General features: G+C 33.1%; 1 protein-coding gene and 1 long non-coding RNA gene across 2 annotated transcripts in view; both read right to left on the bottom strand.

The window, feature by feature from the left end:
* The window catches only part of LOC105327644 (unhealthy ribosome biogenesis protein 2 homolog), a 38998-nt gene that overhangs the window by 12091 nt on the left and 9340 nt on the right, over positions 1-17567 (bottom strand). Inside the window, exons 14-19 of the mRNA XM_066066440.1 lie at positions 4205-4432; positions 3961-4101; positions 3699-3853; positions 2379-2507; positions 1255-1347; positions 22-136 (exon numbers count right to left, since the gene is read on the bottom strand). Coding sequence (XP_065922512.1) covers positions 22-136; positions 1255-1347; positions 2379-2507; positions 3699-3853; positions 3961-4101; positions 4205-4432 — 861 coding nt within the window. The remainder of the gene's footprint in view (positions 1-21; positions 137-1254; positions 1348-2378; positions 2508-3698; positions 3854-3960; positions 4102-4204; positions 4433-17567) is intronic.
* On the bottom strand, positions 5823-16461 carry LOC136270239 (uncharacterized). Its single transcript, XR_010707985.1, has 4 exons — positions 16351-16461; positions 7460-7725; positions 7148-7344; positions 5823-6939 (listed from the first exon to the last, which is right to left on the bottom strand). It is a non-coding gene; the product is annotated as an uncharacterized lncRNA (long non-coding RNA).

The following is a 17567-nucleotide window of genomic DNA, read 5'->3' as shown; positions in this document are numbered from 1 at the left end:
ACTCATAAGGGCCCCACTAACCTGTATACAATTCACCAATGAAGAAGTCTCCACTTCCTGTAGACATTTCCCCTCAACACTGAGCATTCCTTCATTGACCAGATTAGATATGTGCTGCAGTTTCTTCATTTGTTCACTGCAACAGCAAGCTCAATTACAAATCTTAATTAACACATTCAACTATTACTTCCATGTGCAGATAAACAAATTGGATTCATTGCAAGACCATAGAATACAATTCTGAAACATATACTTTATAAAGAGAAATTTTGGCCCTTGTTTTATTTTCGCCCCTTTCGCACTTGTTGTCAGTTGGCAAATTTAAGATTGGGCAAATTCCAATTTCTTAGATTATCTCTCTTTATACAAAACTGTGTCTGGGCGAATTGCACACTGGGCAAACTGTTTGCAAGTGTAGAAGGGCGAGAATTACATGGGGCGAAAATAACCCTGTATACAGTATTTATCTTTTATATCTGTTTTTAACAACAAGACCTACATGTAGTTTGAAAGCTGGAATAACATTTCTGTAGGCCATGTGAGCAACAGGAAGGGATATACAGTAATGTGACCATAACAATGCATCATAACTGCATTTGTGATATACAATTTCTTAATATACATTTTAACATCAATTTTGTAAAACAAAAGGACAATAAAAAAAAAATTAGGACATCTATAAAAAAAAGAGTATCAAAAGAAAGGCTGCAAAGCATTTGTTTTTCTAACCAAAAAAGTTTCAAAAATGAAATGAAATGATCAGGTTTTGCATTACATTAACTATGTGTCCCAACGCCATGAATGTTCCCGCAGGTGGCCAAAACTTCAAATACCAAATTTAGTATTTAACATTTACTTGATTACAGAAGAAGTTATAAATCGTTGAAAATTCCTCATATTCTTTTAAGTTCAAAAGGCATAAGTCTGTCAGAAATCACTGGACCTGAACCAAATTCGAACTCAACCTGTTTTTTCTAGTAAATAACCTATATATAAAATTATCAGCTGTATATATTTTACTGTTAAAATGCATCGTTGGGGCTGGCTGACATTTCAGGGGGCTATTTTTCTTTTTCCCAGTAAAGGTTGACATTTTTTCGTTTTCAGCCACTCAAGCTTCAGTTTACTCTTGCTACATTTGACAATTTTTTTTATCAATTAAACTTAATTGATTCATAGACAAATAAATGGAAAAAAACCAGGACATGAAGTAAGTCAATGTAAAAGTACAGGGTTAAATGAGAAACCCCTAACCTTTTATCAGCTGTTGTGAACACAGAATCACACAGACCATTCATCACAGCCTCTAAACTGCTGGGGTTGGGTCTTCTCTTCTTACGAGGTGTGCTGTCAAGAGATGAAAATCATTGTATTTAAAGTGTGTATAAAACATCACTAAAATCCTTTAGCTCAAAAACAGGCATTAGATTTGAAATTATACTGAATCATTTTAAAAATACTGTAAAAGTACATGTGATACATATTATCTTATAATATAATATATTGTTATATTCAGTAGTATATTCTCACTATATAACTCTATATAGACGAATAGTCAATAATTGTAATATCAGCTCGTCCGAAAAATATTGACCGGTCAATATTTTTTAGATATTGACCGGCTAGGAATAATATCTAGAGAACATTCCCTCTATTTCAAATAATCGCCTCTGATTTGTTGATTCGTAAACGGTGACGTAAATAATTCTTTGCGACTCCAAAACAAGGTGACGTCATAATAGACAGTCAGTCAAGGCAAGTAAACAACGAACGCGCAATGCAACGGTTTGCTATCATAACGGATATAAGGATTTGCGAATTACTGTGAAGTAAAATCAGGTAGAACACCTGTCTGATAATTCTTACGGTCGGCGGAATATCACAAGTGACGGCGCCGTTTGATGCTGAGGATATTTTTGAAATGAACTTTGCACAAAATTGAATTCGTGAATTCTTTGTTGAGCTGAGAAAATTACGGCGAACTGTTTTCAATTAATTTCTTAAATTTTGGTTTGTTTCTTCATATAACAAAACAAATGTTGACTGTGTTTTCGGGCAACATTGATTATATTAGCCCCCTTTGGACGAAAATATTGCCCTCCGCTTCGCGTCGGGCAATATTTCGTCCCTCGGGGGCTAATATAATCACTGTTGCCCTCAACCCCAGTCAATATTTGTATAATATAAATATAATACATATTATTATATAATATTATATTAATATAATATTATATATAATGTACTATTTTTAGGTTTATATAAAAACTTGTTTTAGAACATATTTGTGTTTCATATATTTATCTTGGCATCGATCCTTTTAAAAGAGTGAAATAAACAAGATATTTTCTAAATAATTCATACAGTTTTAGCTTACTCACTTTTGATTTTCTCGGATTAAGTGAGGAAGGGCTTGCAGAGCTGATGTCATCATACATGAGAGCCAGGACCAGCTCTCCTGTATCTCGGGGCTCTGACATTTATCCAGTAACTGACTGTGAACATCACATCTGAAACAGCCATAAACAACAAACACATTCAGTTATTCAATGTTTACCAGGTCATAATTTATCCTATTTAATTGGGGATCAGAAATTGAGGTTAAAATTACTTTGTGTTTTAAATCTTTGATTTTGCTAAAATGGATAAAAACATGTTGACATTACATCATATGAAAAGGATGGGTTTGAACAACGAGAGCAAAGAACTTCAAGAGAGATTTGCACCACAAGACACCAACTAACATCATTCTTTGATATCTGTAGAGAACATGACAAAATGTCTGATACACTGGTCCTTTATTGTCATTTTTGGTTTCCATCACCCTTTGTTTTATAGTGTGAAATTCGCTGTATTCCCTATGTCCTACCCTGTCTGGGCTCTATATTTAAAACTCATACATACACATGTATTTTAAAGTTATGATTGAATCTTATATATTGTAACTAAGACTTACAAGGTATCTAACACTGACAAGTAACATTTTTTATTATTACCTAATCAATGGGATCTTGTTGTTTTATTACAGTTTAAATATTTTCGTCTATTTTGTATGTGTATTCAGGTTTGAAAATGATCTATTGAACTGCCGGTCTATAGACTGTGATTTATTGGACCCGCAACTTATTTTAGAAAAAGTTTAATTGCTACACGATTAAAAGAAAACTTTATTATGTTTATTTTACTACCGTTCTTAAAATTTATCTGTTAGGTCATCTTGGTATTGATTAACAATGACCTTAATGCATAATGGTATGAAAACCTCCTGTAATTTATAATTGTTAACACAAACTACATGTACTAAAAAAGGAATTAGGTAATAAAACAATTATTTAATGCCTGAACAGTCAATAGACCCAAATTTTTTCCCCTGGTGCAGGGAACAGCTCAGTATGATCTATTGCCCGAGGCCGTTGCCTCAGGCAATAGATCATTCTGAGCTGTTTCTTTCACCAAGGGAATAATATTTGGGTCTATCAACTGCTCAAGCATTAAATAATTGTATAATGTAACAAAATGTACTTTTTTTTCATTTTGAAAGAAATAATTAGATATTTAGTTAAGTATACAAATCACATGACCCCCTAATTAATTAATCCTTTCTGCAAACAAAAGGTCTCTGATCAAATAAATCTTGGACTAATACCCTAGTATATACCTTCCAAATCCTAGTCTTCTTTTGCTTACCAGTATATACTCACCTACTCTTTGTCTTTCCATGTACCATAATGTGTACCACTAGATCTGTTATCTGTTGGGTGGTTTTATGGGCCAACAAAGTACCACAGAGGGGCACCATACTTAGACCAAGATCCAAACTTGCCATATTGTAGTTCTGAGCTGAAATTTCCCATAGCTGAAATGGAAAGAAAACGAAAATGGGTTACAAAAGCGTTTAAAAACAAAAATTAGAATCAAAATTATCAATCTTTTTTCAAACAAAGATGAAAACTAAGTGTTTACCATTCCATAAGACACACATTCGTCTTCTCCAAAACTTTTGTCTACATCTGAGAACAGTCTTAAAAGAATCTCGCTGACATAAACACTGCTCTGTTCTATCCCTTTGTTAACAGCCTTCAAAACTAGTGTAGTCAACAGTTTCTGAAATCATATTGTTAAGTTATTATCAGAAGGACAGTACATGTACATGAATTTTTCAAAAGCTAAAAATTCTTCTATTTAAGTATCAAAGAAAAGTACTTACCCATAAGTACAGGTCTCGTTTCTGGTTTGTACTTGTTGCTATGGTATGCAGCTCCTTCCAAGTGTTGCTGCTAATGGTGAAGAGGGCCTCAAGGTCTTTGTAAACATTCTGTTGATGACATCCTGACCTCTTACTTTCAGGAACAAATTCCTCCAAAAGTAGGCAGAGCTCTCCCCAGGAGTAGGCCAGAAGCAGGGTGGAGAACACAATGGGCTCAGAGCAAACAGCCTGAAACAATTCAATAGCATACAACAAAGTGGAAACAGCCTGAAACAATTCAATAGCATACAACAAAGTGGAAACAGCCTGAAACAATTCAATAGCATACAACAGAGTGGAAACAGCCTGAAACAATCCAATACCACCCAACAAAGTGGAAACAGCCTAAAACAATTCAATATTATACAACAAAGTGGAAATAGTCTGAAACAATTCAATACCATACAACAAAAAGGAAACAGCCTATAACTATTCAATATCATACAACAAAGAAGAAAACAGCCTAAAACAATTCAATACCATACATAAAAAGTGGATACAGCCTATAACTATTTAATAAAATACAACAAAGTGGAAACAACTTAAAACAATTCAATACGTATTACCATACAACAAAGTGGAAACAGCCTAAAACAATTTAATACCAAAAAACAAAGTGGAAATAGACTGAATCAATTCAATACCACAAAACAAAGTGGAAACAGCTTATAACTATTCAATACCATACAACAAAGTGGAAATAGCCTGAAACAATTCAATACCATACAACAAAGTGGAAACAGCCTATATCTATCCAATACCATACAACAAAGTGGAAATAGTCTGAATCAATTCAATACCATAAAACAAAGTGGAAACAGTCTATAACTATTCAATACCATACAACAAAGTGGAAACAGCCTATAACTATTCAATACCATACAACAAAGTGGAAATATCCTAAAACAATTCAGTATCATACAACAAAGAAGAAACACCTTACAACTATCCAATACCATACAACGAAGTGGAAAGAGCCTGAAACGATTCAATACTAACTAACAATCAAAGTACTGAAAGTACTGAGAAGCGCTAAGCATTCGCTGTAATTGTTACTGTATTAAGGAACATCTGTTAAATCTAATAATAAGCAATGTACATGAGATATACTTTCTCTGTTTTAGAATTTTGAAATTGAACACTATTTGAAAAAGAAATGGGATAAGGCAAAAATTTAGTTTAGCAAATTTTTAGTTATTGCTGAACCACATTTTCTACGCTGTTGAACAACAATTAAAGGAAAGAGAAAATCTATAAAGTATGTCAAAGAATGAAGGTGTACCATTTTTTGTTGAATTTGACAGCCTTACCATGTTTACTGGAAAATGAAAGGTTTCAATTTTTGAAATATTTGCAAAAAGGTAATTATTGGTTTCATAAACAATGTTCTAGGTTATCTCAGATTAACATTGATGTTTTGTGCAGATGAAAACATTTATATTCATTTTATTAGCCATGCATTTATAATTTCGTTTATATCTTAATTTAAATTGTAAAGGGAATTAAGAGTAATTTGCACAATGCATACAGGTCTTAAGTTATTTGTAGAGGTAAAAGTGGAAAGAAATTTAAGAGATTTAACAAGTTTTATTGCAAAGAATTTCACAATGAATACAAAGTTAGAAATGCTTACAATGGTAATGTAAAACATTATTTGACACTGAAAAAAGAATTGAAAAAAAATAAACAATAGAGGTTCTTTAGGATGAAGGAAAACATATTTTCTTCAATAAAAGAATGTAGTTAAGTGTGATAAATATTACAAAAATCTGTTTGCTGGCCTAGAAAATTAAATATGAAATTCAATGGTGCTGGAGATTGGTTTCAACATGTAATAAGATAAAAAACAAAACAAACTAAAAACCAACACATGTACATCAGGTATGAATTAAATACAAGCACAATCCAATCTGCAAGATGCTAATAACCATAACAATACTTCTTTAATAGTAATCATGTCACAAAATTGTTCATCGATAACAATACCGGTAATGGACAAACAAGTGTATAAAAAAATTGCAGATAAGGTTTAACCATGTCTTAATTTGTAACAAATGGAAAATGTTTGCAAAATTCATATAATATACATGTACACACAACAAGCAATATTGCTGCACAACAAAAGCTTAAATGTTCTTTCACATTTTGAATATATCTTTGTTTAAATCCTTTACGATAAAAATCAAAAAAAAAAAATGTTTTTTTCTAAAAATTGGAATGATATTTGTTATAACCATATATAAAAAGGAGGGAGAGTGTATACTTCGAAAACATTTTTTTTCCTCAGAATTTTACATAACTATTGGGAATAATTAATTTTCAGAAGTATACAAAAAATTTTGAGTTGATAAATAGAGCTGAAATTACAGTATGAAATCCATCTCCTTCTCATTTGAGATTGGTGTTGTGGTTGTTGTCATTAAATGCAATGTTCAGACTGAGAATTTCAGATCCTTGTTGTGTGGTAATAATGTTAATTGGGATTTTACTCCAAGAGATAATCTTTTGGTTCATTGAAGGAGAGACTGGAGGCATGGTTGTCACTTTCTGATAATGTTGTTTCATTACTGATTATAGTTGAACTGTAATGTCCCTGTAGTTTGAATCCAGTGATTGTTCTTTAATGGCCCTATTGCAATTGTAGACCTAAGTGCTTCCATGTGTCCACTAATTTGAATTTGAAGTGGCTGTATTTTCTGCAAAGAAAGAAAATTGCAAATATATATTAAAAAATGTCAGATTGACTTTCTTTATCAGTATATCTTTTAAAAATATGGTAGTTGAGTGTGACAAAAACAATTTAAATTTGAAAATGACAGTTATAATATTGTTGTAATTTGCAATACATATATACATTCATGTAGTCAATGAACAAATAATTGACCTAAACAATAGTGTTCCTACTTGAATTGAGAGTTCCATATCTTGCAACTCATTCAACAGACAATGGGAGATTTTGATTTGAATTCCCTATCTGTTGTTCTTGTTCTGCAAGTTCTGTCTAAAGAGTGACATCAATGTACATGGGTTATCTTCTTGAAGAGTTATTGATCTAATAAATGTGTTGTTCCATTAACCGTAACAGTTTTTGAGGCTTCATTCTATAATAAACAAATGGAGAAATTCAGATGTACATGAATAAAATACCAACATGTTGTAAATGTATGTTGTTTTCTACTATCAATGTCAAATATTGAGATTTTACTATAGTCTTACTTTGATTATTTGTCTCTTAACAGAGAAAATGGATCTCCATGGAGAAGTCTTTGTTTCAGAAACCTTCTTTATTGGTGATGTGGGCATGATCATTTAAACTGCAGATTCCTCTATGGCATTTGGTACATCTATTCTTGCCTTCACCCATTCTTGTTGTTTTTGGTGATGTGTTCCTTTTGTAAACACTTTGACAGTTATACCATTCGAGTATGGTATAGCTCGAGGTTTTTTCCTCTTTGAGGTCAAGAATGCTTTTGAATGGCATTCTACAAAGAAATAACAATATTGTCACTGTTTTGATGGCACAAAAAAATATTATATTGATAATACAGTTTATCTCACAAAATTAACAGGGAATAAAGTGTTTCTTTTGCAAATGTATATTTTTTCGAATTAACTAATATACACCTGATTGTAACTCAGATTTTTCGTATTAATGGAATAACTGAAATTTAAATTTATGTCAAGTTCAAGTCTGATACGGTATGAAAAATTATTTCTAAACCACAAGAGGAATGTTATATTGACAACTGAGTTTATGTTACATTGACAACTGAAAAAATGCTTAAATATCATCATGATTATTTCAAGGTTTTTTGTTTTTGTTTTGATTCAAGTTCATCAGTATGATCATCATGATATGGCAAATAAGCCACCATTGGCTTGTGGTCAGAGTAATATGACTCCAATGTTGCACTTGATATTTGAGAAGGACACATCATATTGGTATAAATGTGGTCCAAACATGAGTCATAATCACTTGTAACAGAGTGAACAACCTGGCTTACTTTATGGTCTATGAGAAATTCTGATAAACAAGTCTGTGTAAAAAAGTCAACATTTGCATCTCCCATAATAACAAAATGATGTTCTGTTCCAAGCAATTCAAACAAATTCTGAAGGTACTGACACAAATACCCCTGTGAAGCTTTTTGAGGAGAGCAATAAAAGAAGACAAGTTGCAATATTCTTTCCCGGTGAATTATATGACAAAGCACTGTTTCAGTTGCCATAATATGGAGTCTTCTTATATTCTGGAAAGGGATCTTTGAATAAATAACTATTCCGTGATATGGCCTTCCACTTATGTATTTCTCATCATCAAATCTAAAGGTGCTATATCCTTGTAATTCATAACATGTAGCATCATCTGATGGTTTTAGTCTGCTTTCGGCTATAGCAATGATATCAGCTGATATCAAGTTTTTCTCCAACTTCATATCATTGATATGCAAATGCAGTGATCTGCAATTATGATACAGTAGTTTTAAATCCTCGTTCAGATTTTGTAAAAGTGGCAAACATGGGTGTAGAGTAGCCTCTGAGTACAAACGATCCATTTCATCAGCAACACTCTTTGATACAGAAATCTTACTTTCATTTAGTTCTAATAAAAACACATCTTCTAATTTTCTAACTCGGCTTAAACCTACATAATGCATGTGTTCTTGCTTCCTTTTTCCAAAATGCAAAACGGCTTTATTCATGGTTGACCCCTGAGATTTGTGTATGGTTTTAGCACAGGCTAAACGCAAAGGAAACTGTCTTCTGATCACATATGCAGAGCGAAACATGCCTACATTAAAATTTCTTGTAATTTCTAAGACAGGAGTCCAAGATTTACTGCAATATGGAGCAAAAAGGTGTGCATACTTTGTACGTGCTTTTGAACCAACAGCTTCATTTTCAAATGCAACCCAAATAATACTGCACCTCTGTGAATTTTCCACTCGAAAGTCTAATTTTTTAACCAAACATGTTGTTCCATTAGTGAGACCACCCTCGACATCGATATTGATACAAATTTCAGCCGGCATATCTTCAACTATTAGCAAATTTTTGAATAACCCCATTGTTTTTGATGGATCATCAGAAACTTTTGACAAAATTTTCTGTTTAATGTCTTTAGTTACATCTCCACTAACAGTATCTATGGCTGAAATTGTACATTTTTTACTGGTTTCTGCATTTGTGTATGCTAGCATGTTATGCTCATCTACTTGTGCATTAATAGTGTACAAGTAAGGCAAAGAAGATGGGATGGAATCAAGTGACTTTAACCTTGTTTTCAGAGTGGCAATATCAGCAGAAGAATGCAATCCCTTGCGCATTCTATTGAGTAGTTCAGCAAAACTTTTATCATCCTTTTGACGCATGATATCTGTCAATTCAAATACCCTGAAATGGTCTTGCCAAAGATTTGCTGCCAAAGGTCCATAATCATCTACCAAATTCTGAAAGATCCACCCATCAAATACCGGTTTCAACTGAAACAAATCTCCAATAGCAATAATGCTTACTCCACCAAATGGTTTCTCTGTAGCAAATATTTCTTGAAGTCTTAGATTTATGTAATTGAAAAGTTTGTTTCCAACCATAGATATTTCATCAATGAAAATAACTTTCAAACTACGGAATTTGACTCTGAAGGAATCTAACTGCTTCATATCTAATGGTTTGTACTTCAAAGATTGATTTGCAGGAATACAGAAAAGAGAATGAATTGTTTGTCCACCTATATTGTAAGCTGCCTTTCCTGTTGGGGCACACAAAAGAGTTTTCACATCATCTGGATTTTCATGGATTTTTTTTGCAAAATACCTTGTCACAGCCTGGTAAATAGCAGTAGTTACAATGCTTTTTCCAACACCTGCTCCACCAGTCAAGAAACAGTAAATTGGTCCTTCATTCATCTTCATTTTATGTAATACATGATAGAAAAATATTTTCTGTTTTTCATTCAAAGTTCTGACCAAATTCATATAATCATTATGACTAAGTGAGTTCACAGGTGTATCACAAATGCTGATTTGTTTCCTTGTTATGCCTAAATCAAGGCCAATGTCATAGTCGAGACCAATATCTTTTGGGTTGAAACACCCATGAAATATGTTTTCATCATCTGTTTTTTCATATTGGTCAACTTCTTCATTGTGCTGCACTTCTGCTGCAATCACGTGGAATTCTTCATCACAATCTGTCATATTCTTTTCAACAATGTCAATAATGCCTTCATCTACCTCATATTTATGTTTATTGGCATTTATGATTTCAACTTTTCTTTTGTAGTGTTCCTCATATGTTCCATAGTTTCCTTGCAAATCCTTTGTCTCATTTCTCCAAGGGTAAAACAACATAAGTTGTTCTCTATAAAAGTTCTCAGGATCTTGGTCTTTGTTAAATCTTACATATCGAATTATTTTATTTGTCTTGCGTTTCCTAAGAATTGTTCCATTTCTCATGTGATACTCCATTTGCAATGAATCTACAGTTTCATCCTGTTCTGCAAGCATGTCCTCGTCTTCTTCATTTCTTTCATCCTCCGGTAAATCACCATCTTTGTTCTGATTACCTTCATTTTTTTTCTCTGAAATAACATCGAATTGTGACACAAAATCAGCCAAACAGATATTTTTTAAAGCATTTGGTCGTCTCTGGTAACGATTAAAAGCATTATCTGACTGTATATCTGTTGAACTCTCGGGTAGTTCTGACAGAACATCCAATGGTTTTAAAAGGAATGTTCTGTTTTCATCATGATTGGTGTTAATAAATGCGAATGACCTAGTGCTAACACGCAGTGGTAACTGTAATATCAAATATGCTGCCTCCTGAGCTGATACTTCTACATGAGTCAAAAATTTGTTCCCTATATGTCTCACTTGCTGCTTCAAAGTTTTATTTCCTTGCCTTGCTTCTTTACAAGCTTCGTACATCAAGTTCGACATTCCTCTTTGCGATTTTGAAATATATGAAACAATGTAAGCAGCACAGGCATATGCGTCAAGAATAAACTGAACATCAATGTTTGCTTGCCAACATTTCAATATCATTTCATTGTAAGAATTGACTCTGATTTCAGATACATCTCTTTTTAGGAAAACCTTTGGTGATTTCAATGAAGATCTCAGAGCCATTATGTACATTTCCTCTGAAATTTGAAGTTTACAAAGAAATTCTGAAAAAGACATGTCAAAGCCAGTTTTCATTTCATTCAAAAGAGAAGCAATTCTTTCATATTCATCAACAATTTTTGGATATTTTTCCTTTTCAGCATCCTGTAATGGTTCAAGAATTTGTGTTCTTGACACAGGAGGTAGGGGGAAATTGAACCGGCAAATATTTTTCCCCTTCTTTCTACATGTGCGAGCATGTCTATGAGTTTGGTAATTGATGAGATCTGGGATATCATTTCTCTTTTGACATGAAGAATGGGTGTCAATGAAATTCTCCAAATCTTGTTTGTCAGATTTTCCATACAGGGGTGCATTTTCAATCCATACAAGCATGTGAATGTGAGGGGATCCTCTTTGTTGGAATTCAACCCTATGGAAATGGTCCACAACTCTTCCCAATGGAAAATTAGATGATTTCAAAACATCACTAATGAAAACTTGCACTCTGTGATTGAAAAATCGTGTACATGTTACAGGATCACTTTGTACAAGCTCACACTTCTCTTTCCATGTTAAATTGGCAATTTCTTCATCGGTGTATTCAACATGTTTAACCTGTTGTCCAAGAATTTTGAGAAGAGATGGCCATCTGGTTTCAGCAGCTGATAGAGAACAAAACCAGGTAGGTACACCTAACTGCCTTATCATTGCAAAAACATCCCTTTTCGCACTTTCCCAGTAAGCTGGAGATCCACGCAACTGCCGTAATACACGATAACCCTCATCAAGTCTCACAATATTATCAAAAGTTGATTGATTCAGAACTTGTCCTACTGTAACTTTTTGCCCATTCAGTTGACACTTTCTCATAGCCAAATTTACTCGATCTTGAATTTGCTTGATTTGCAATTTTTTTAGTTTAAAGAAAATATTTGGAACTGAACAAGCTGCACGTCTGTCAACACTTCTCAATTCCCATTTGCAGATAGTGCTATAATGCACGGGCATTTGCCTGTCTTTGTTCTCGGGACGTTTCTGACCACAGTAAATACTTGGAAATGCTAAATATTCTGCATTATTGTCTTGATAAAGACCAAGTGGTACCTGACCTTCTCCAGGGGCAAATGAAAAGGTTTTACACAAGGACCTTACATCAACGGGATGAAGCAATGTACAGTGGAGCCTCAGATATCCGGACGCCAGATAACCGGACGCTTCACTTTCCGGTCGATTTTTATTGGGAACGGAATTTTTACACAATAATCTGTCTCGTTTATCCGGAATTCCGCGTTCCGGATCCGGACGGTCAAATTTTACCACATAATACAGTTTTCCTTTAAATTTTTCCTCATTTAACCGGACGGTCACATTTTAGTATTCGGGGGCACAAAAGTTTTTCATGCGCAAGTGAAAATTGGTGTAAAAACATCTGACACTGGTTGTTGGTTTTAAACAATGCCTTCGTCCGGTAATCGGGGTCACCTGTGTCACGCTATGTACTCGCCCAAGGATATTACGATTACCATGGATGCGACATGTTTAATTGTCGCCATTTAACTTATGAAGTGTTATTGTTTGATTAAAATGTCATGAAAATTGTTTAATTTGTGTTTAAAAAAGTCATCTATTGATTTAATTAAAATTCTTTTAATCGTAGTGTGATTAGATCGTTCGTACGCCTATTCATTTTAAAACATAATTGAAATGAAATATTTGATAATTTGAGTTCTGTTTACGAAAGTTATTAAGACCGCTTGGGATGTTCAGGGTATCGACATTAATTTTATAGCGTGTGTTCAATTAACAGTGTAATAATAATTTATGCCAAACATGGCGTGGATGAGTGTTCACGCTACTTGTAAATATCGCTTGGGTGCAATTAACTCTTGATAGGATACGTAAAATCAGCTTGGGTAAGTTCTGTCAATAAAAAAATAGCTTGGACAATTATCAATAAGGGAATATATACAGATTTTCAAATGTTGAGTTTTATGTAGTACTTTATGTAATTGTAGTGCTTTGTTATGCGAATGTAATTTAATTATCGGTTTAATACAGTGATTGTTATGTACATGTACATGTGTTGCCTTGTAGAATGTAGTGCTTGCTTTCCTGTGGAAATAATGTTTTTAACAATATTTTGTTTTGTTAATTTAATAAATAAATCAAGTTTTTTCTGTAGTGCTTATGGCTATCAAAATAAAATATTTAATTGTATAATTTATTTATGAGTTATATTTCCATAATATTAAAGGTGAATATCACAATTCAGATATCCGGACGCTTTACCTATCCGGACGATTTGGCCTGGGGACAAAAGTGTCCGGATAAGTGAGGCTCCACTGTATCTGTGCTACCAGTTAGCCTGTTTTCAAAATTTGGATCCTCTGTCCACTCATCAGAGTCATCATCATGATTTGCATTATTTTGATTAGTCAGTTCAGTTTCACTTGATAATGTTTCAATATGTGAATCACTTTCACTATTACCCACATCATACCCTAGCCATTCATGCATTTCTGATTCTATGTTCCAATTTTCATTCATTTTAATCCCTTCTGTCTGAAATAATGAACTGTTTTTCAAAAGCCATTTTAAAGCTTTCAAGCATTTGTTTGGTCTGATTGCTTCATGCAATACAGAGTGCTTGAAATTCATCTTTCTTTTCAGCTTAACCTGAACAGTTTCGGAATCTGACAAAGTTCTTGGTAAAGATGTAACTGTAGAATTCACATCTGATGGTACATTGACAACATTTCCTCTCAAACTTTTCTGACCACCACGAGGTTTCTCTACGACTTGCATAAATGGTATTCTTGGACTTATTAATCTTTCTTCAAGTTCAGTAATGTCAAGCTCAGGGGGTTTCTCTGGGAACCCCATTCCATTGAAGACAGAACAGGATGGAATTTTTTGAGATTTTAGATTTCTATAGCAAGTATTACATACCCATTCTGTATTTTCCACACTTTTGATTCCAAGTAAGCAGTTTTGCAATAAATCTGATGAACCAATGAGGGAAGTGGCTTTATGAACATTTTCCCTAAACCATGTTTGTGTACAGCAACTGCATATATAACAGGGTCCATGACAAACTTTCTTTTGAAAGTTTTGAACAACTTTGTCTATTCTTGCATCAGTAACATCCTTCAAAGTGAAATCATTTTCTGCTTTTTCCGTATTCAATGATGATTCGCTATTTACAATATCAAAAGCATGTTCACATCTTTTGCCACTTACTGAGTGAGTAATGTTCAGGTCATCATCTACATCTGTATCCAAATCTAAGGAAGTTTTCTTCCGCTTTTTGGAAACTCCTATTTTGACTCGACAAATCTCATACTGAACTTCTTGTAAAGTTGATGTTGGAGACAATGAAATACATAGTTTTCTCAGAAATGAACACAGATCTTGGAATGATGCTAAAGTACTCAAAACACCTGATCCATTTGGATCACACAAACCATTCAAACCCTGACTATGAGAGTCAAATACTCCATATGTGCCATTTCTTTCATTAAAAGTGATTGCAACTGCAGATGAATGGAAAATTAGGATAGCAAACTGCTTGGAACAAGAAGATGACAACACTGAATTCAAACTTGTTTCTAGCTTCTTCCCAACACCATCAACACTTCCATTGACTGACATGTTTCCATAAAATGTCGATAAAGTTTCAATTGAGAAACTAACGCATTTGAAATTGACAAACTTTGGTAAATCTGAAAACTGTAAAAGTTCTTGATTTGGTCGAAGAAAACCATATTGACACATCTTTTTATACAAAATATCACCTTTCACTAATGTAAAATTCAAATCGTCTCTGTCAATATCTTCAAAGCTTTTCAAACAACTCTGCATTATGAAGACAACACAGTTTGTCATACACTGTTTACCCCTGGATTCATTAGAGAAATAAACATCCCCTTGACTAAAATTAGCTTGAACTACTCTTTTCTGAGAATCATTTGTAGCCATTTTCTTTCAATACTTTAACTGTGTACTATCGAGTGGTATTAAATTATTATCCTAATCAATAAATAAGTTGACACAAAATAAGAGAATTAGTCCTGATCTGTAGAGCATACTTGCAACTGTATTGGATTCATTTGGCATGACTACGAAGGGAACTTGAACGTCAGGCAGGCAAATATTTTATGTCGATTATTAAATTACGCTTCATATAATATCCCGCAGTTATATTTTTTAAAATAATCGATTAAGCTGTCATTCCAAAAAATTTAGAATAATTTAGCCAAATGATGAAACAAATGGACACATAAAACTCTACATTACTAGTATCAATTTCTAATTTATAAAAAAAAAACTAATTATACACCATCTACAAAAATCTTATATTCTTTGAATTTGTAATCAAAATTCAAAACTAATGGACCTTTTTAGAATTATCTAAACAAGGTTTCAAGAAAAGTTCGACAGTGTCAATATTAATTATACAAAATCAAAGTTCTCACTTCTCATAAAGACAACTTTGTTGTAAAGCATAATTGATCTACATTTTGAGTCTTTGTCAAAATTCAAGTTGTATGTTTCTCACAATTCACAATTTTTATGCTGACTCATTGTTTATAAATGCGTGTCTCAGAATTCTTAGTCGTGTCAAAATTCTAATTGAAGTTTCATAATTCTCATGTTAATCTCATAATTCTCATAAAATCTCTCATCAAGGGTATGATCAAATCTCTCATAAAGTCATCAATCTCAAATGTGTGTCAAAATTCTAAGTCGTGTCAAATTTCTCATTGGAGTTTCAGAATTCTCTCATGTATCTCATGATTCTCAAGTCTCTCAAATATATATCATTATAAACAATCGTAAATAAAATTCTCATTCAAATACTCTCATATTATTTTAGTGTCTAAATGATAACGAATAGATCTGCTTCGACGTACTACTTTTGAAAATGGTTTAAAAGCAATTGCACTGTATGTAATCTTCAATCAAATTTACCGCCAGATATATGATTGTATTTACCTTTTCTCGGTCTGATGATTCTTTCTCCGCCTACTTTAATTGTCTTCTTCTTGTTTAAACAGCTTACAGGTTCGCCCACGTTTAAGATTTTTCTCGCCTTCTCGAAGTAAATATTGTATTATTCCGCGGGTTTGACCTCATCATTTATAAATCGAATATATCAGTAATTAAGTGGTAAATGGTTTATATCTGGCATTTCATTATTAAAAGTGTAAAAGAAATAAAGTTAAACAACAATATGAAAACTTTTAACACCTTCTTTTTAGAACTATATTTCACCGCGGAGATATTTTATGAGACCTTGTACACTAATCATAGAACCCCACTTTGTTTACATCATGATAGAGGTCGTGTCGAGGTTGCGTTCGATTTCAAGGTAGATCCACGAATTTTAAATCTTAAGTTGCTAATGTGTCCGCTAAGTGAGAAAATGACGAAGAATTGAAAATTATTTCATGTGCAGTATCAAACATCTCAAACGTTTCTTAAATTAAAACTTTATATCATTGGGCGCGTATATAAAAAGTTACACGTTTTCTCTTGTAAAGTTAATATTAATCGTAATTTTGTCCTACACGATTCGGCGAACGTTGCTCTTATTATCATACATGTATATTCTATCGAAACAATTCTAACTTTAACTTGAATAGAAACTTAAACGGCACCCAATCTCTTCAATTCACAAAAACTTGATTGTAGCAAATATATTTACTACGTCTGGATATTTGTAGTATTGAACGCAACCACGATTGAAACTACCGATAGATGTCGTTGATTGAAAGATCATGGAAAGATCATGAGATCTGAGAAACCCTAATAAGCGCTTGCGCATGCGCTTAGCGCTTAAAAAGGAAACAGAGTACATCTATTCAATACCTTAAAACAAAGTGGAAATAGCCTGAAACAATTCAATACCATACAACAAAGTGGAAACAGCCTATAACTATTCAGTAGCATACAACAAAGTGGAAACAACCTAAAACAATTCAATACCATACAACAAAGTGGGAACAGCCTATAACTATTCAGAAGCCTAACCTTGCCTGAGGGAAAAACCTAACCAAGAGGAGGCAGTCTAAAAATATTCAAGACCTTAGGGCTTTATGGGATTTGATCATGTGACCAATCTGTATTCATATTGCCTTATACATAGAAATTTGATAATGTATAATACCTTATTTCTTAATTAAATTTACCTACATGAGCTCATAAATTAT

The sequence above is a fragment of the Magallana gigas genome, chromosome 7 (assembly GCF_963853765.1).
Source record: "Magallana gigas chromosome 7, xbMagGiga1.1, whole genome shotgun sequence".
Classification (NCBI taxonomy): Eukaryota; Metazoa; Mollusca; class Bivalvia; order Ostreida; family Ostreidae; genus Magallana; species Magallana gigas.
This window is presented reverse-complemented; position numbering and strand designations above follow the sequence as displayed.